The following is a 20,135-nucleotide window of genomic DNA, read 5'->3' as shown; positions in this document are numbered from 1 at the left end:
ATTTTATCACTTCCTACTTCCATTTTGTACCCGGAGGGGAAAATCCCAAAGCCATAGCTGCAGCCCTAATTGCACCGTACTGGAGCACAGTACCCTGGTCAGGTGCAGGACGTCACTTTCCATCATAAAACATTTCGCCATGTGGACAAAATGTTGCAGTTGTTTATTCGGTTAAAGTATGGCGGCTTCTCTCAGCAGTCTTCTGAAACAACTAGTTGGGTATGCTGTATGTTGTCTGTCACCTCCCCTGTTTTTCCTGGTGGATGGACTGTATGAATGCAGCCTGATTAGCTAACAGTAACTGTTCATGTTTTAACCCAAGCTTGACTGCAGATGTGTGTAAATACACCTTTTGTGATGCCTAATGAGGGACAGACTTATGTTGTGATCTTTGTAATTGAGCCATTTCACAGTGCATGAATGTAGTAGGATGTGCACTTTCTCCGTGTGTGTGTGTGTGTGTGTGGCGGTGGAGTGACTGTCCCGCTCTGCTTTAGACGCTGTACCAGATGTACAGACTTGTCCACTCCTCCTGTATCTGAAGGCTTGTTGAACTTACCTTTGTTTGACACACACACACACACACACTCGGGGCCTTCCGTCTTTTGACTGTGATGTCTGACACATTTTTTTTTTTTTTTTTTTTGCCATCTAACCTCTTCTTCATTTCCCTTTTTTATTAGTTTTATCTGTTCTCGTTTTCTCCGTTTCTCTTCCCTCGCTCTCGTTTTGCATCTGATGGAGCTGCTTCTCTTCAGCTAAACATGCAAATATCCTTTTAGCCCAACACAAACCAGACCTCCTCCTCCTATCGTTCTGCTATTGCATCAGATTTTTTGTGATGGACTTTTTTTTTTGTCCTCCACTCTTGACAGTTTATGCAAGACTAGATTCTCTTTTCTTCTTGCTGATTATTTTATAACCTGTCTTTAATTGCCATATAAGTTTAGATGCATGTTTTTAACTTTGCATGCTAAATATATATATATATAAATATATATAAATATATATATATATATATATATATATATATATATATATTTTACATTTGTGTCTGCATGCTACTTTTCCACAGGAAGTTGGTTTGTGTGCACTGGTCACTGTCTCACTTCTCCTTCCGACTTTCGCACCAAGAGACAGAACTTGATGCTCCGTGCAGGTGGTGCATCAGTCTGATGATCCTGGAAATCCACACTTTATTTTATTCTGTTTTTATGTATTGTCCGTCGACAGCCTCGTCTTTTAGGAACCACGCTTTTATGGGGGGTTATATGAACGAACCCACTGTTGAGTTTAAGCTGCTCTCATTTATGCAACAGTCTCCGCATGTCGTGCATGTTTATGTTTTGAGGTCATTCCGTAGAGCCCTGAGGAGATTATTGTTGCAGGAGATAAAGAGTACAAACGTCACCTTGAGCCAAAGCACTTCTGTCTTGATGGGTCTTGGTGGATGCCGTGGTCTGCTATGGTTTTGTGGAACATTGTTTACCAAAAGCCAAGGCTGTTGAACATACCCCAAGCTGACACGAGCGTCTCCTTCTAGCAGCATGCAAGGCTGTGACGTCTGAAAATACGACCACAGATTCAAGTCTGAACTTTATCATATTCATTGTGACGTCTTTGTTCATGTACTTCATTCATATAGAACAGGTCGGTCTGTGTTGAAGCGTGCTGAAGTAAGCAGTGGTCTTTGAATCCAGCAGAAAATGAAGGGATTACCAAATGTTTTGTGTTTTTCTTGATTTTAAATCCTAAAAATAGAAATAAAAAGTCAAAATAAGCAGATATTGATCCACTATATGTTGATTTATTTTTATTTTTTTTAAGGTCATGCAACGTTTGCAGCTCCAAAGGAGTTTTATTTAGCTGAACTGTGGGCAGAAATGGCTCATTAGACTGGAAAGGTTGCAGACCCCATGGTCTAAACGTTGTATCCATCTATCTTCCTGTCCATCCAGCCACTTATCCATCTGTCCTTCCTTCCTTCTTTCACCCTTGTTTTATGTCCTGCCACCTCTCCCTTTCTTCCTGTTTCTGTTTCTAAAATTGCTAAATGCAGCTTTACTGTCAGATGGAAATATTCAATAGAAATGTCATTAGAGTGAAGTAAGAAAACATTTTCCAGGCCATTATGAAATGGATAAACCGCAATTCCTCTTGGACTTCCTCCTCTGCTGCATCCCCCTCCCACAGCGGCGCTCTGAGGAGGCCCCAAGCTTTTCATAACAAAAGCTCTGTCTAACTCAAGCTCGGAGCCTAATATTGCAGACTGAAATGCTATGTGTGTGTGTGTGTGTGTGTGTGTGTGTGTGTGTGTGTGTGTGTGTGTGTGTGTGGGGAGAGAGCCCTGTGAAGACGCTGGCGTGTCAGGTGTCACTGACATCTGTTCATGTGTGCCGATGGAGTCGAGACGTAATGTGGTGTCTTCATATTAAAATCATCTGTGCCCGTTTGTAGACTAGAAGTCCCACAAAGCGTCCTGATGGTGAGCGTAGCGTGTAAAGGAGGTAGAAGACTAATGGGAGCGTGGCGGAAAAACAAAATCAGCCATATTCCCCCTTCTTGCTCCTCTCCGTCCCCCTGAGCCAGGCATTAAAAGTTCAGCCCACCCCCAACCCCACATGGACACATCTGGGGGAGAACAGAACTCCTTGGCAAGCACACGAGCCTGTCGTTGGGTCATTCAGAGTTCACTGTATGCGTTTCTTCGCCTCGGTCCGATTACATATTTGATACTTGTCCATTCACAGTTTTCCTCCTCCAAGCTACACTGTGCGGTGACCTTCTGTGACTTTGATACCTTTCCGATGACAAAGTATCTTAATTTTCTTTCGTCTTGCATCCTGTTGCAGAGAAGCGATGAGGAACTACCTAAAGGAGCGAGGTGACCAAACCGTCATGATCCTGCACGCAAAAGTTGCACAGAAATCCTACGGCAATGAGAAAAGGTGAGGTCGACACTAGTCACTTCCTCTCTCTTCTGACTACAGACTTGACATTTTCTGCACACTGTTATGTGACGGTTCTGTTGGGAAAGCAACCGTCACAGAACAAAATCCTGATAATCCTAACTTCTCTGAATAGAGCAGGTAATCACGAAAGGGTTTAACAGACTAGGTATGATGGATTAGTTCATCCACCGTATTCAGGATCTTAAGCATGCTTTTTATTTCCTGCCCTGAGCATTCTTGGTGTTGACATTGCAGTATGAGCGTCATTGCAAATGACTGCTTGAAGGCAATATTTGGCAGGACATTACATTTCAAGGGCCACGCATGCAACACTGCAAACCAGTGATATATCAGGCCTGATGGGAACAGGTTCACAAATAGAATATAGTTTAATTGTGATTGATCTCAATGCGGTATTTGTCTGATATTGTGCAGCCCTGGTTGAGATCACGAAGTGGAACATGTGAGAACAGACATGCTTGAACTTAATGTGTGATAAGAGCTTGTTGCCCGTTATGCAGACCAGGGCTGTGATGCCTGGCTAGTTTGGTTTAGCTTACTTGGGGGGAAAAAAAACAAAAATAACAACTGTTGGCCAATTGCAGGTAGCGCTGCATGGTGGGATAGTCGGCTCCATTGCCTTGCACCAAAAAGGTCCTGGGTTCAAAACCCAGCCGGGGACTTGCTGCATGGAGTTTGCATGCTCTGTTTTGCGCTGGTGTGGGTTCTCTCTGGGTTCTGCGGCTTCTTCCAAAAGACACGAATATTTCAGGGTTTCTTTTTCCTTCTCTCACATTGTAGACCAAACACCTAATAAAGTTCATTAAATGTAAAGGTTTTGACTTTGATCTAGACCTGCAAAAAAACCGTAATTATTGTTTCAATACCAGTGTGTGTAATATCGCAGCCAGAAAGGAGTAATTTGACGCAACATTTCAAAGGATACAATATTTCTAGTGTTAGGAAATCCCCGCCTACATGTCCCTAATATACTGGCCGGTTGGATGGAGCCTTATCTGGCTTTGATGCAGTAATGCATGCAAAAGGCCAACAACCAAATATTTAAGGCATAGAAAAGAACTTGACTTGAAATAGTTTTTATTTTATTTTTTTTTTTTTGGTAATAATCAAATTTTCTGAGACATGAAATTATCGGGTTTCATTAATCATCAGAATTATAGGAAATAAAGGCTTAAAATATATCAGTCTATGTAGTGATGCACAGGTGGCCAGTGATGTGATGGACTGGTGCCCTGTAGGGTGTACCCAGACTGAGATGGGCACCAGCCAGTGCAAAACAAAGAGATGTCGTAGAATAACGTTTTGTCTGCAGGTTCTGATCAGTCTTGGAAATCAGTCTTTAAGGAGTGCATGAAAAACACATTCAGCTGAAGGCAGATAGAAGGAAGGAGAACAGAAGATGAACCCCTCCAGAGGGAATGTTTAGAGAAACCAAGAGCAATTTCATTGGTGGGATTTAAGCTCCGCAGACCCCACAGTTTTTATTTTAAATTTCTGTGCAATGCATGTCTGCAGTTTCAGTAGCTGATGCAACACCTCCTGCTTATTTCAGCTCTGCATTTGTGAACTCTTCTGTTCCTACCCAAACCCTTCCTGTAACGCTGCTCGTCACCTTTCCACCGCTCATTGCAACTTTTAATAGCCTCCCACCTCCTCCTACCTCCAAAAATGTTGTGAGCTCGTTTCGCTGCTCCCTTCAGCTCTCCTGTGTTTCTGGCCTCGCTTGCAACACTGCTTGCAATCTCATCAGACTTATCTCTCTGTAAATCAAACGCTGGACGCCAGCTCGGAGACACCCGCCAAGAGCTGGAGCGCATTTGGAAAAGAGGAATTCCTCAGATAACTTTTACGAGTCTTTGTCCAGTTAAACGGACAGCAGGAATGTGCAGGATGCCGGTTTGTTATTTGGTGATTATCAGAATTTAGGTGCAACAATGACCCGCGGACCTCTTGTTTCTCCACTGCATTGGACCTCTGCACACTCCTATCTGTTTTTACACATGTGAGCCCCAGAAAGCCCAGAGTGAAGGTGCGCAGAGAACTTTAAACATGCAGTGTCTCGCTGCCTCTCGCTGTCTGCCCTTTTTATAGGAGGTGAAAGTAGACAAACACCCACAGAGACAGAGTCTGGAGTTGCGAAACAGCTTGCTCTCTAGTTCCCTACTGGCACGCACAAACCCGTTTAAAGTGCGTTCGTCTAGTAATGAGCTGATTTTGCATCTTGTAACGCTTTAGTCTTCTTATCTTTGCAGGGTTTACTTTTGTATCTAACAGCTATTTTAAAGAACAGCAGAAAAGTCTGGATGTCTAAAAGTTATTTTGAAATGCTGTTTTTGTTTTTGTCGGGACTGATCGTGTTAACATCTGTTGGACAAAGTGCAACAGTTTCTAAATAAAGTTGCAGATAAAATATTGAAACTGCATTTTTTTTGACTGAGAAAGGTGATACTTGACTGCCCTCTACTGGTGGAAATCAGAATGCACAAAACGTGGTTTATTTCCTCCCAAAGGCATGTTTTCAATCAAGTATTTGAGCTAATATCCTTTTTATATTTAGATTTGAATTGTAAATACATATTCCTAAAAGCTCCAAACATACTTGAAGAAGGTTGCTTATAATAAATGCTAAACGGCTGATTGTTTCCAGGTTCTTCTGCCCTCCTCCCTGCGTGTACCTGATGGGCAGCGGCTGGAAGAAAAAGAAGGAGCAGATGGAAAGAGACGGCTGCTCCGAGCACGAGTCGCAGCCTTGTGCCTTCATCGGCATCGGTAACAGCGACCAAGAAATGCAACAGCTCAACCTAGAGGGAAAGGTACAAATTACACAAACATCATATTATATTTGCTCATTAGGATCTATTGGAGTCACAATCCCTCCCCTGCAGCAACACAGCCGATGTTTCGCATCCCTTCAGGCAGCATGAAGGATATTGTTCCTGATGAGGGGACATACCTGGAGATGATCTGGGTTTTTGGAGAGACCAGTTACATCAGATGTGTCTGAATCAGTGGACATATGACACCTTGTTCACCAACATGCTGCTGAAATGAGTCAGACTAGTGCGACAAATCAGCCTAAAGGTTACAGCACCAGATTCAACAAATCGCTCGTTCTAAATTTCTTTATTAAAACTTCTCCTTAAAAATATTATAAAGCTACATTCAAAGGTTGAAATATCATACTAGTTAAGGGCTCTTAGTGATTTATTTTATTCAATTGTTATTATATCACGTGCAACTTGCTAAAGGAATTAAACTAAATGTATTTATCATGTTGACCCCCTTTTGATTTAAGAAATTGGATTTAGAAACTACAGGGGTTGGACAATGAGACTGAAACACCTGTCATTTTAGTGTGGGAGGTTTCATGGCTAAATTGGACCAGCCTGGTAGCCAGTCTTCATTGATTGAACATTGCACCAGTAAGAGCAGAGTGTGAAGGTTCAATTAGCAGGGTAAGAGCACAGTTTTGCTCAAAATATTGAAATGCACACAACATTATGGGTGACATACCAGAGTTCAAAACAGGACAAATTGTTGGTGCACGTCTTGCTGGCGCATCTGTGACCAAGACAGCAAGTCTTTGTGATGTATCAAGAGCCACGGTATCCAGGGTAATGTCAGCATACCACCAAGAAGGACGAACCACATCCAACAGGATCAACTGTGGACGCAAGAGGAAGCTGTCTGAAAGGGATGTTCGGGTGCTAACCCAGATTGTATCCAAAAAACATAAAACCACGGCTGCCCAAATCATGGCAGAATTAAATGTACACCTCAACTCTCCTGTTTCCACCAGAACTGTCCGTCAGGAGCTCCACAGGGTCAATATACACGGCTGGGCTGCTATAGCCAAACCTTTGGTCACTCATGCCAATGTCAAACGTCGGTTTCAATGGTGCAAGGAGCACAAATCTTGGGCTGTGGACAATGTGAAACATGTATTGTTCTCTGATGAGTCCACCTTTACTGTTTTCCCCACATCCAGAAGAGTTACGGTGTGGAGAAGCCCCAAAGAAGCGTACCACCCAGACTGTTGCATGCCCAGAGTGAAGCATGGGGGTGGATCAGTGATGGTTTGGGCTGCCATATCATGGCATTCCCTTGGCCCAATACTTGTGCTAGATGGGCGCGTCACTGCCAAGGACTACCGAACCATTCTTGAGGACCATGTGCATCCAATGGTTCAAACATTGTATCCTGAAGGCGGTGCCATGTATCAGGATGACAATGCACCAATACACACAGCAAGACTGGTGAAAGATTGGTTTGATGAACATGAAAGTGAAGTTGAACATCTCCCATGGCCTGCACAGTCACCAGATCTAAATATTATTGAGCCACTTTGGGGTGTTTTGGAGGAGCGAGTCAGGAAACGTTTTCCTCCACCAGTATCACGTAGAGACCTGGTCACTATCCTGCAAGAAGAATGGCTTAAAATCCCTCTGACCACTGTGCAGGACTTGTATATGTCATTCCCAAGACGAATTGATGCTGTATTGGCTGCAAAAGGAGGCCCTACACCATACTAATAAATTATTGTGGTATAAAACCAGGTGTTTCAGTTTTATTGTCCAACCCCTGTAAGTTTTCAATGAGTTCAGGTAAACATCCAATATTTACATGGAAGCATCAATCTGAAGCCGTTCACTTTGCATTTTTAATTAAAATCATCTTCTCATGGTTTATAATGTCTCTTTCCCTCCATCGGCAGAATTATTGCACAGCCAAAACCTTGTACATATCCGACTCCGACAAGAGAAAGCACTTCATGTTGTCCGTCAAGATGTTCTACGGCAACAGCGCAGACATCGGCGTCTTCCTCAGCAAGAGGATCAAAGTCATCTCCAAGCCCTCCAAAAAGAAGCAGTCCCTGAAAAATGCAGACTGTGAGTTTCTTCTCTGAGTCCTTGTCTCTGTGGGTTCACGCTTTGAATAGAATCACGTCCAGTCTTTACAAGTCTGTTGTTTTAGTAAAACATTTTCTAACTGTTGCTGAAAACTGAGTCAATCATTAGTCTTTGTTTTGATGTATCTCCATTGCTATCTGTTCTACAGACGTTTATTAGCCCCGCTCTCTCGGTTTCCAGAGTTTATTTGACCTTTTTCTTTTAGCTTCTATCTCTGTGAAGGGCCACACTAATAGAAAATGCTGCGTTTTCACTGCTTATCACTCAAAATACTAGCTTGCAGTCCTATATTCTTCCTGTATGTACTTGGGTTTTTCTGTGTAAACTCTGTCAGCACCGGTCGCTTCATGTGACTCGGTTCATTAAATCCTCTTTTCCCCAAAGTAAGTTTTATCTGTGAATTTTAAGTGTTTTGGAGCCAACTGTGTAATCCTCAATATCTGTCTGGCAAAACTGGGTTAAATTTGGTTCAGAGATGAATAAAAAATGAGTTTATTTATTTTTACATTCTGTGCCAAATAGCGAACATCTCAATGAAACCTTTCTTCTGGATCCGATTTGTTTGCTTCGTATGTTATTAGGTACATAAACTTAACAGCAGAGGGCAGTATTTTAACATCCTAAACAATTTGCAGTTTCATTGTTTTCTTGAAGCCTGATTAAAACTGTATATATTTTAGGATTCACTTTAATGTCTCAGAGCTTTTCTGCTATTAAAACAAATTCATTTTTAATTCATTTTATAATTCTGTTACTTTTGCTTTTCTGAAAACTTGATCCAATTTTCATTAACTGAACCCTTAATGGCTGCTGATGAAATGTTTTCCACTCAAATGTCCAGAATGTTGGACAATTTTATCCTGGGTAAATTTCAAAACCGGAAAATCCCACATGTACAAGGGACTGAAAATACTGAAAATGTAGCAATTTTAAATTAAGCCTCATGTGAAATAATTGGAAAAATTGTATGTCCGTTAGTTCAGCCACCAGGGGGCAGCATCCGTAAATCTTCATCGTCTCTTTAACCGTTATGTAAGAAGCAGCGGCGCCTGGCTTTCTGCCTGCACTTCTGTTATCACACCTCTTATCAGCCTGTGTGCAGCATGTCATATTCTGCTATTGTCAGCCTGTGTGTTCTTGCCTCTGCTCCACAGTGTGCATCGCATCAGGGACCAAGGTGGCGCTGTTCAACCGACTCCGCTCCCAAACGGTCAGCACACGCTACCTACACGTGGAGGGGGGCAACTTCCACGCCAGTTCCCAGCAGTGGGGCGCTTTCTACATCCACCTGTGTGAGTCGCCCTCATCCAAACATGAAAATGTGTGAAAATGGAGTTCATGGCGGAGATGAACTGAAGCGACTGAATGTGTGTGAAACATAAAGGGTGGAGGGCGGTCGTGGGTGGCAGGTTGCAGCTCTGAATGCTTGTTTCTTTGCATTCCCAGTGGATGATGAGGAGTCGGAAGGAGAGGAGTTCACTGTGAGAGACGGTTACATCCACTACGGCCAGACGGTCAAGCTGGTGTGCTCGGTCACCGGCATGGCGCTGCCCAGACTGGTAAAATACATAAATAAATAATGATCTCAGCGGTTGAGGTCCGGAGAAACATCAGCCTGTTGATAAAAATGAGTCCAGCTGTGAAACGGCACGAACAGGCAAACGTCAGACCACGTCTCTGGGTTGTTGAGCTGAAGGAATATTTAATGTGATGCTGTTCCTCCACTAACACAAACACAAGCTGAGAGACACTGCTATCCTGGTTCTGTCCAAACATGTCAAAATCGGACTGCCAGTACCCACAAAATCAGCGCTTATGTTTTGTTTTAAACACATAAACAACTTTCACTCAGTTTTGTTTTCTGCTGAGGAAACTAGGTCTTCTTATTGTTCTTTAATTAGCAGGCTGCACAGAGATGTCAATCTTCTTGTCTTCTGGCATAAAAAGAGATTACCCCCCCCCCCCCCCCCTCTCTGAAAAAAGTTGAAGATTAGACTGTACTGACTTTTATTTTGTTCAAATAACCATTTCCAGAACAAACTAAGCCTTGTTGTCCTTTACTCATACTGTGACTCATGTTTTTCTAAGCAGCCACTGACATTTTCTCTTTTCTTCCATCTATTTTTGTTTGTCTTCTGACCCACAAAGTACTCCTGTTTTATTCTTGTCGCAGCCACAAACTTCACATTTTACATAGTTTATAAATGTGTTTTACAAATAAAAACTTGAGAAGTGTGGCTTGCATTTGTATTCAGCCCCTTTTTACCCCGATACTCCGAAATAAAATCAACTGCAACCAAATTAGAAGTCACCTATTGGTAAACATGCATTTAATTGAATCTCAATATGGCTCCAACGGTTCTGTGAAGGTCTCAGATGTTTGTTAGAAAAAAGGGTTGTTTGATTGACGGAGCAAAAAAACACCAAACACTTTATGTTGGTTTTTCACAGACTTTGTCGTTGCAATTTGACAGGAAGTGTTGATACCTTTGCAAAGCAACAAATATTATGTATTTACTTGTTTTTTAGATTGCTTTTCTTTTTCTTCTGTCTTGATCTTTCAACTTTCAGTCTGTCCTTCTACTTTGTCCCAACCTCCATCCTTCGGTCGGTTCATCCGCTTGTTTCTGTTTATTTCCTGTCAGATCATCCGAAAAGTCGACAAGCAGACGGCGCTGCTGGACGCCGACGACCCAGTTTCCCAGCTGCACAAGTGTGCCTTCTACCTGAAGGACACGGAGCGCATGTACCTGTGCCTTTCCCAAGAAAGGATCATCCAGTTTCAAGTCTGTGCCACTATTACCTCTGCATGGCATGTCAGGCTCGCTTTAGGACGCTCATTAGACCTCTGTAATTCACATTTGACCTTTCTCCACCTTCCTGCCAGGCCACTCCATGCCCAAAGGAACCAAACAAGGAGATGATCAACGACGGCGCCTCCTGGACAATCATCAGCACGGACAAGGCCGAGTACACTTTCTATGAGGGCATGGGCCCTGTCCATTCACCCGTCACCCCTGTGCCTGTGGTAGAGAGCTTGCAGGTACCCTAAGAGCAGAGCAGTATGAGTTTTCTCAGCGTAGATCCTGTCACAGTGAAGATTGGTGTTTAAACCCGTCTGGTCTTGTCTGCTCCTGCAGCTGAACGGTGGGGGGGACGTTGCCATGCTGGAGCTGACGGGACAGAACTTTACACCAAATCTGCGGGTTTGGTTCGGAGATGTGGAGGCTGAAACGATGTACCGGTCAGTGTTTTATCTGTTATACTTGGCATATGTCGTGTTTCTCTGAATTTTGTTTATGGGGAAAATGCCCTTTCTCACAAATATCAGGCTGATGTTTAAAACAAAAACCGCCACCATGGCAAAAATATTCTTACCTCCAATGATCTTAATAATAATAACTATTGATAATTCTCTTTGAAGTCCACTTGGGGTTTTGTCCTCCTCACAGACATTATTGTGGTCTATGTGGTCACTGAACTCAAAGTTAAAGAATACAATAATTAGGCAACTGAGTCTCCTTACGTTTTTACCGTGCCTCTGTATTTTTACTAAAGGTGGGATTTAATTACTCATGAAAGGCAAATGTAGCTTTAAGACAACTTATTGGTCGAACTAAACACCTGGGGCCTCTTGTCCTAAAGAGTGCGCAGCTTTCATACTAAAAGTTGTCGGTAGGGAGAAATTCTGAAACCTTCTGCGCACAAAAAATGCAGATGTACGAAACCGTGAGTAGACATGTCACCGACACGTTGCCTCCTTACATCCCAATTTGCGGTGATTTCTTCACAGCAACACGTGGCGCTGGAACCGCCCGGTCCCCGGTCAGAAATACATATGCTAGGTAGTGTAAATAGCCGGAAGGCACCTGTACCACTTTGTCCAAATAACCATGGCAACGGGGGCGGTCGGTAAGGCAAGAAAGCGGAAATTCACTGAATATGAAATACAGATCTCAGTGTCTCAGATGGAGGCAAGATTGGAGGCATTATTTCCCCCGGTATAAGTAACACATTTTAAAAATTGAGTGGCAGGTTAAAGGTTAAATGGCATTAACACCAGGAGGAGCTGAATTACGATCCAGAATAAAACCTATTTAGCAATTTATGTGTCAAATCCAAACGGCGCTGTCTGGCTTCTGCTTTGAGCTCAATCATATTTGCCGTGAGTATTCCTCCCATATTTCTCTTACAAAGACTATTACCACACAGACGATATAAAGTACTTTAAATCTTTAAAACCTTTCAGGACGTCACATAAAAAAACAGATGGATAGAAAACATCACCTTAGAAGCCGCCATCGCACACGAATCCTGCTTGTTCATTTCTAACACAACTATTAGAGTTGGAATAATTCAAATTATTGTTATAGTGTAAAGGAATCATCAGTTGAGGAGGCCAACGTGTCGTTGTGTTTATGGGAAATCACAAATAGGTTGCACATATATTTAAATGAAGTTGCTTTCTATTCACAAAAGCAAATAAATTTACAGGCGGTGCCCTTATAGCAGTCCATGGCTCTGATTACATTTAGAAACTGGCAAATTGCTGCAAATTGCAATATAATGTTTACCATTTTAGACACAGTTTAGGGGAATTTAATATATATCTGAGCAACACGCAGATGAGGCCGACCCATATGGCTGGCATGGCCCGGCTCAGGGATGACTGTTAAATACATGACCTGTCAGTCAGCTCCTTCTGAAAACACTGGTTGAAAGGACCGCAGCGTAGTGAGAAGTGGTACCGGCGACCCACGGTTCCTCCTGGTTTCCCTCTATAACACCGAGGCCAGCTCCAAGCAGAACTGCAAAATAATTGTCCTCTGCAATGTAAAGTGGCTGATAAGCCATGCATCATCATGTACCAGCAGGTCAGTACAATCTCTGAATAAAACGCTCTCTCCAACTTCTTCCATCCTCCAGCCGGGCCAAAGCTGCCATCGTTCCACAGCTACGCGCAACTTTACGCAGCTCTTTATGGACGTGTGATTGTCTCCAGCTTGTCCGCCGCAGGAATCATCACACCTGACTTATTAGGAATTAATCTGCTGATCCAAAACAGTTTTCTTTTTTAGTGAGAATGAAAGTTCCCCTTAGATGATTCACATGCATTTCATGCTCCGACGCACAGACCGATGAGCATTTCCATCTACAGTTTACATCCGACGGAGGTTCTTTGCAAATTTTATTTAGTTTGTCGCTCTGGTTGAATTCATAAAAGCTCAAACTCGTAAAAAAAAAAAAAAAATCAGGTTTGATGCTCCATGAAATAAATAAACTTAATGGAGTCATATTTCAGTGGATTTATGTGAGTTTTAGTTCTCTGTAGTTATTATTGTCTTTTAAGCAAAGTTCATTTTTGTACATACCGAGCTGTGTGTAAAACATTGTGCCGCAAGGTTTCGGTACATGAGGCTCCTGATCTTTGCCAGCAAAACTGTATCATAGCGCCGTTCAGACACGAAAGAGGAAGTCGAGGCGGAAACAGACGCAGCAAAGGTCCAGAAGTCGAGTGTTTTATGGGCTGCCTGCTTTACTGCTACACAAAGTGGTGCCTCTACAAAAATAACAGCTGAGTCCTCAGATATTAGACGGCATTGCTTGCCATTTATTTGTTTTCCTGTTTAAACTCAGGCCACAGCAGGTCAGTCCAGTTTAAGTCCAGACTTTGACTAGGCTATTCCAAAATCTTTAATAATTTCTTTTGAGCCAATCAGACATGGTCTTGCTGTTTAGGATTAATGTACAAAGTATTCATTTAATGTTTTCCAGTCATACCGACCTCTCCAAAGCTCCTCTTTACACTAAAGCCACATTCACCTAATCTCACTCACTCACGAACACAAACACACACACTTTCATACACCGATGCACCGATCAGTACGCTTCTTGAGAAAGAAGCCACAGTCACAGATGGAATCCATGTTTCCATCACTTGGGACAAGTTATCTCCATCTGAATGTAGCAAAGCAGCCCCAGACCACCATACTACCACTACCATGTTTGACTGTTGGAATGGTGGCTGGATTTTTTTCTAAAAGGCTGCTGGTTTTGCACCTCCATATAGTTGATTTTGTTCCTCTGTCAGTCCACAGAATATCTTCCTCAAATGTCCTGGAGATCATAAAGATGTTATCAGAAATTGTGAGAATGGTCTCTGTTTTGTTTGGTCAGCAGTGATTTTCACCTCGGCACTCTCCCATTGATCCCAGTCTCTCTGTTATTGTTGAATCATGAACACTGACATAAACCGAGGCAGTGAGGGGCTTTCGATGTTCCTGGTTCTCTTGTGACCTCCTGGATGAGTTGTTGATGCGCTCTTGGAGTGATTTTGGTAGGCTGGCCAATCCTGGGAACATTCCCCACTGTTCTCTGTTTCCTCCATTTGTGAGTAATGGTTCTCACTGTGGTTCACTGTACCTTTTACAAATGGAGTTGTAATCTTTTCCAGACAAATGGATGTACACTGTGGTAAGATTGCCAGATTGTTCTTCTGTTCATTAAGTCATATGTTTCCTGTCCTGTCTGCATGTGATTGCTGCAGGTGTGCAGAGAGCATGCTGTGCGTAGTGCCAGACATCTCCGCCTTCCGCGAGGGCTGGCGCTGGGTGCGGCAGCCCGTCCAGGTTCCCGTCACCCTGGTGAGGAACGACGGCATCATCTACTCCACAACGCTGACCTTCACCTACACGCCCGAGCCTGGCCCGAGGCCGCACTGCAGCGCCGCCGGCGCCATCCTGCGGGCCGGGAGCTCCAGCCTGCACAGCAACAGCGGCCAGGAGGCCGCCTCCAGCGTCTACGGCCCCAACAGCACCCCCGGCGCCGGGGTCACGTCCTCGTCCTCCACCGCCGCAGCCGTCGTGTCCTAACGCACACACAGTACGCCTTGAGAGCAAACATACCTTTGGGTATATAAAAACTATAGGAAATAAACCCAAACTGACTCATTGTAGAGTGCTGCGTGTTAATCTGGGATACAAACAAAAAAGGAGCAAACTGAAGGAGTGACATCACAGAGGTGTCAGCCAATGGGAATAAGCAGAAGAGCTGCATCTCCTGTGGTTACTTAAGGGACCTGCCTATTTAATCCTGGTGTTTGGAATAAGTGAAGTTCCTGCAGGCTCAGAGCACCAGCACCTTCCTTCAGCTGTGAGAAACAACAACAACAATACATCCACTCTGTACACAACAACAACAACAACCTGAACGGATAAATCTATTGTCAACCTGCTTCCCCGTCACTTTTTCTCTAATAACCCCTCCTGTTCCTGCCGGGATTCACACTGATTAACTCCTGTAAGCTCAGCTGGATGTATTGTTGTTGCAGGATGCAGAGGGACACACATAAAACGTGACGATAACATAGTTTTTATGGACCAAGGATCTTGTATAAGCTTTAGTAAAGGTACATTTTTCTCCATACCTTTTTTTGTATTAAACATATAGTACACTTTTGTTACCAAATAGTTTCTATTCTTGCTCTGAGCTTTGGACTTTGTTTTCCCTCCCTGTCTGAGGTCCAAACTCCAAACCTGTATGTTAATGTGACCTTACAACAAACGCCTGCTTCTCAGTCTTTGGATTGATTTTTATTTTTTTTTTATTTTTCATCTACTGGGGAAAAAAAAGAAATCTGAAGTCTGGGTTTGTTTATTCACATAAGCGAAGGTTGTTTTTATTACGTTTTTGTTTTTATCGGGGGACGACCTCAGAGGGGCCTATATTTTTTATCCTTTTGGTTTTTATGAAGTCTTTAAAAAGAAAAAGCTTTAAGCAACGCCTTTGCCTTGCCTGCAATACTCCGCGTCTCCTGGAACGTAAACGCATCAGTACATCTCACATGGAGCCATAGCCACATCTGCAGAAAATGTGGGAGGGGGGGAACAAAAAAACTTCTTTGGTTACAAAACAAGTCAAACTTATGTAATAAGCGTTAGTAAGCCTTAGTACTGTATATTCTTACTGTACACACAGTCAGACCAGTCACATATCTAATATCTGTTGCTCACTGCTCGTGTACCGGCACCCGGCGAGGTGTCTTCCAGCGCGTGCTCTACTTATATCTGGTAGTTTTGCAAAAAGAAGAAGAAAAGAGAAACTCAAAACGATGGACACTTTTTCAATTTGATGTGGCCTTACTGCAAAAAGATGAAGAAGGAAAAAAAAAAAGTCACCTTTTTCTTATCTGCTGTTTACTCACCTTGGAAGAACCTGTGCATAGCACAAACTAATGCCTCGCTTCTTCTCACAGGAGCTCTGCTGTCTTGGAGCTCATCGCTGCGGCTTCACCCTCCCTGCAAAAGCAGCCTTCTTCTTCTTCTTCTTCTTCTTCTTCTTCTTCTGAAGCCTTTGTTTTCAGTGTGCAAATACAGAAAGCCATGCTCCTGTGTCTTTGTTTTAATGTTGTTGTTCTGCTGCCACAGTTGATACAGTGTCTCCCGAAGTAGGCATGGGCGGGTATGATCGTCTCGAGGAAAAATATCACGGCAAAAATGTCCGACATGATTCTGTTGCTCCCATTTAAAACTGAAAACTGCTGCTAAAATAACGAGTCTTATTAATTGGTACCGTTATGTCGATGTCTGTAGCTCTGGAGAACCACTGCAAATCTTTTTCTCATTTCTGCAGCTCTGCATAGTTTCTGTTCAGTTCTACTTTATAAGGTACACAACATTGGTGTGAAAACTGATGAAGAGCACATGTCAGATGCCTAAAAATTAGGGGTTTTATCCCACCAAATACTGATACTAATTCCAATATTGTTTTGTTTGAAAATGAACATGAAATTCTTAACTTTTTTTCTTTCCCTAGTCTGAAAATGCTACATTTTTATGTTATTTTCACCATTTGATGTATGTAAACGCTCAAACTGACAATATTTTTATTTAAAATTTGACAGAAATTTGGTCTGTAGATGAGAGAATGAAACAGAAATGTTAATTTTACACATTACCTTTATAGGTAAGCCCAAATTCAGTCTATATTTACATTTTAACATTTAAATTATTTATACCCGTTCTAATGCTGCCATTACAACGATCAAGCCCTTCTTATAGTTGCTGAGCAGCTTTTGAATGTTTTCACTGGTATTTTCATCTTTATTTTTTTGGTGATTAAGCTCCAAGTCTTTGAGGTTGGACAGCCTCCTTGCCATCACCCTAATCTTTAGCTCCATCCACAGATTCTCTATCAGATTCAAGGCTAAACTCAGGCTGGGCCGCTCCAAAATGTTAGTATTAATTCCACTCAGAAGAAACATGTTGGCAATGTTAAAAGATTACTTACCTAAACATACCAGGGGTATGAATAATTCTGAGCTTAGGTTTAGGTTGTAAAATCTGAGAAATAATATTTGCAGTGGTCTTTCTTTTTCCTGAGCTGGGCAGCATTCTTTCATTTCGAGTTTCTTGCATAGAGCAAAAATACAGAAAATAAATGGGTCAAATTTAACAGTCGTTTCCCAATGCTTCAAAGAGCATCAGGCCTTTCTGGTCTACATGGAGTAAAACAAGATAGATAAGTCTGCAGACATGCCGCTCGTAGCTCGCTAACCGCATTTCATTCGCTCTTTTATTTTCCACCTCTTGAATGTCCCATTTTTCAGCAAGCAGACATTTTTCCCAAGTAGCTAAACGTCTCTTTGTTGTGAGGAAAAACTAAAATAGCCTTTCAGCCAGCTGACTGTCAGTGTGCAGCAGCAGGTGGGGGAGGGGGTTGGTGTGTTACTCCATGCTCCGGCACGTTCTCTAGCATATTACTGAAGGATTTGACTGTCGGAACAGTTCGACAGGAAATTTAGGCGAATTTCAAACATTTTAAAATCATTTTATCAGAACTCGACCCATGCCTACTTCGTGAGTGCTGTATGCTCCTCTCAGCCTTCTGTTGTGTCTAAATTATCCTGCGGTCCATCGCGTCGGCGATAACCGCCTCCTGTGGGAGCATAAAAAGGCCTTTCTAAATGTGTATTTAAAAATAAAATGTGCATTTCCGAACATGACAGCAATATTGTACAGGTCATTTCATTGTCGTGTTTTTATGTTCTCGTTCGCCTGAGCACTAGTTCACCAGCCAGCAAATTCCTTAAAACGTGCGAGTGTGTCGCATATCGCCGCTGTAACCGAATACTGAGTCGGACTTGCTCCATTTCAGAAAAAAACTACACAAAAAAAAAAAAAAAGACATTGAGCTTCTGTCTTCCACCCAGATCCAAAACGTCTAGCTGTGGGGAGACATTCAAAGGCAATACAAAACAAGAACGACACTGTAACTTGAACGTCTGCTCCAGGAAGTATTTCACAATTTTGTTACACCTTGAAACAGGAACAGAAAAGGATTCGTTGACCCCCGACCCCCTCCCGTTTTAATGTAAAAAATACAAAACAGAAAATAAACGAAGATTTAAGTTATGCCCCGTTCTTGTCCATCATGTTTGTTGTTGATGTAAAATGTTTTATATTGTAATATTGATATTTTTTAAATTATTGGTACAAAGTCTCCCCTTGTCTTGCGTCAAATTTTCGAGGAAAAATAAAAGTGCATTATTGCCCGTGCTGCCTCTAAAGTTTCCCTTAAAGTGATGGAGGACTTTAAAATAAAATAAAAAGGTGCTGCAGGAGCTGTGTAGCATCCAAACCGAGCAGCGGCGGCGCTTCCCTTTACTCTGCAGGAAGGAGGTCACCAAATCTTAAATGTAGATTTAGTTTTTTTGTTTTCGATCTTCCTCCGTCTCCTCAAACTAAATGTTTGTGTACGTCTTGCCTCCTCTAAGCAAACTGCGCCATTTCGTCCTGAGCAGCTTTCAGATTCGTTTAAAGAATAAAAATGGCGGCGTGTGCTCTTCAGACACCGCCTTCGACAATCGGAGCTGGTTTACAGATTAATTTTTTTTTTTATTTGTCAGAATGTGCAGATGCAAAAAAAAAGGGGGGAAATATACTGTTGAAAAGAATAAGATGTTACATGCCTTCTGGATGTGCACGTTGTGGTGATATTTACCTTCATAAGAGGGAAAACAGTCTCTCTCTAGCTTTAGCTTTCATGGTTTTTGTTTCTCCGTGCGTCTTCGTCGTGTTTTTATTTTATTTTTATTTTTTTTTACATTTCCAAAAACACAAAACGAAAAGAAAAAGCAGCTGTTCTTTGTGTGGGTGTGTTTTTATGAGCTCTGAACAATGTATGTATCTTCTTAATATGCCAAATGTCTTTTTTATAATGTAGTTTTCATGCACTGCTAAACAAAAACAGGGCAGAGTGAGAGGCAGCTTTAAACGAATAAAAAGGAGTGTGGAGCCCTTTCTCTGTCGCACTCAGCCTTACTTTTCCTTTTAGACTATTTGGCTGTTTGCACTACAGAGCGCTAAACTTTCTATTTCTTCTCACACATTTCATCCACATGGTTTTATCTTTTTTTAAATATTTGTTTTCATTGTGCATTTTGAAGATTTCTCACCTTTCTTTTGTTGATGCTTAGCCTCGCTACATCTGTATCACCTTCATCTCCTTCCTCTTCTTCATCTCCAGCTATTCTCAATCTTATCTGTGTATTATTCTAGTAAAATGGTAAGCAGAGGTGTCATGTGGTAGTATCCTCAGTGCTCAAAGGGTTGCTGATGGTAGAAACCTGTGCCGTTTGTAACATTTAGCAATAACGTCAAAACAAAGGGGACGTTTGTTTTTTTTTTGTTTTTTTAATAACATATGTTAGTTTGTTTTTGTACATATTGCAGCTCCAGATCATGCTCAAAATTGTATGTCATTAAAAGAAGAAAAAAAAAAAACAAGAAAAAACTTGCAATATTGGAATAAAATGAGATTTTAAAAAGTGATGAAATGTGACTTTTTTTTTTTTTTATTCGAGTCAAAGAAAATTCATTTTTACCTTGTTTTGTTTGTTTGTTTTACTCTTAGACAAATGGATGCCGAAAGACTGACCTAGATTTGTCCCGCTCTTACGTAAAGCTTTCTTCTTTTTGCTCCTTCAGTGACTGTCAACGTCGACACTGAAGTCCCACAAGAGTCGGTTTATCCCTTCAGGCCCACGTTACGAAACCCGTTAAAAGCACAGACTTGTTCTGCCCTGGTTCTGTGTACGCTGCAGAGTTTTATAATACTCTTTAAAGGTATTCTTACCCCTCGAACTTTTTCACAGTTTGTGTTAAACCAGCAAACTTTTTCTGGAATTGTATGCGATAGACCAACACAAAGTGTTAATTGAGAAGTGAGTTTTTTTTACAGATGAGTTTGATTT

General features: G+C 42.0%; 1 protein-coding gene across 1 annotated transcript in view; it reads left to right on the top strand.

The window, feature by feature from the left end:
• rbpjb (recombination signal binding protein for immunoglobulin kappa J region b) overlaps window positions 1-19,713 on the top strand; it is a 56,300-nt gene extending 36,587 nt beyond the window's left edge. Inside the window, exons 3-11 of the mRNA XM_047385641.1 lie at window positions 2,853-2,948; window positions 5,620-5,785; window positions 7,687-7,861; window positions 9,037-9,174; window positions 9,329-9,441; window positions 10,528-10,668; window positions 10,770-10,925; window positions 11,023-11,126; window positions 14,430-19,713. Coding sequence (XP_047241597.1) covers window positions 2,853-2,948; window positions 5,620-5,785; window positions 7,687-7,861; window positions 9,037-9,174; window positions 9,329-9,441; window positions 10,528-10,668; window positions 10,770-10,925; window positions 11,023-11,126; window positions 14,430-14,754 — 1,414 coding nt within the window. The 3' untranslated portion in view covers window positions 14,755-19,713. The remainder of the gene's footprint in view (window positions 1-2,852; window positions 2,949-5,619; window positions 5,786-7,686; window positions 7,862-9,036; window positions 9,175-9,328; window positions 9,442-10,527; window positions 10,669-10,769; window positions 10,926-11,022; window positions 11,127-14,429) is intronic.
• The last annotated feature ends 422 nt before the right edge of the window (window positions 19,714-20,135 follow it).

The sequence above is a fragment of the Girardinichthys multiradiatus genome, chromosome 14, assembly GCF_021462225.1.
Source record: "Girardinichthys multiradiatus isolate DD_20200921_A chromosome 14, DD_fGirMul_XY1, whole genome shotgun sequence".
Taxonomy (NCBI): domain Eukaryota; kingdom Metazoa; phylum Chordata; class Actinopteri; order Cyprinodontiformes; family Goodeidae; genus Girardinichthys; species Girardinichthys multiradiatus.
This window is presented reverse-complemented; position numbering and strand designations above follow the sequence as displayed.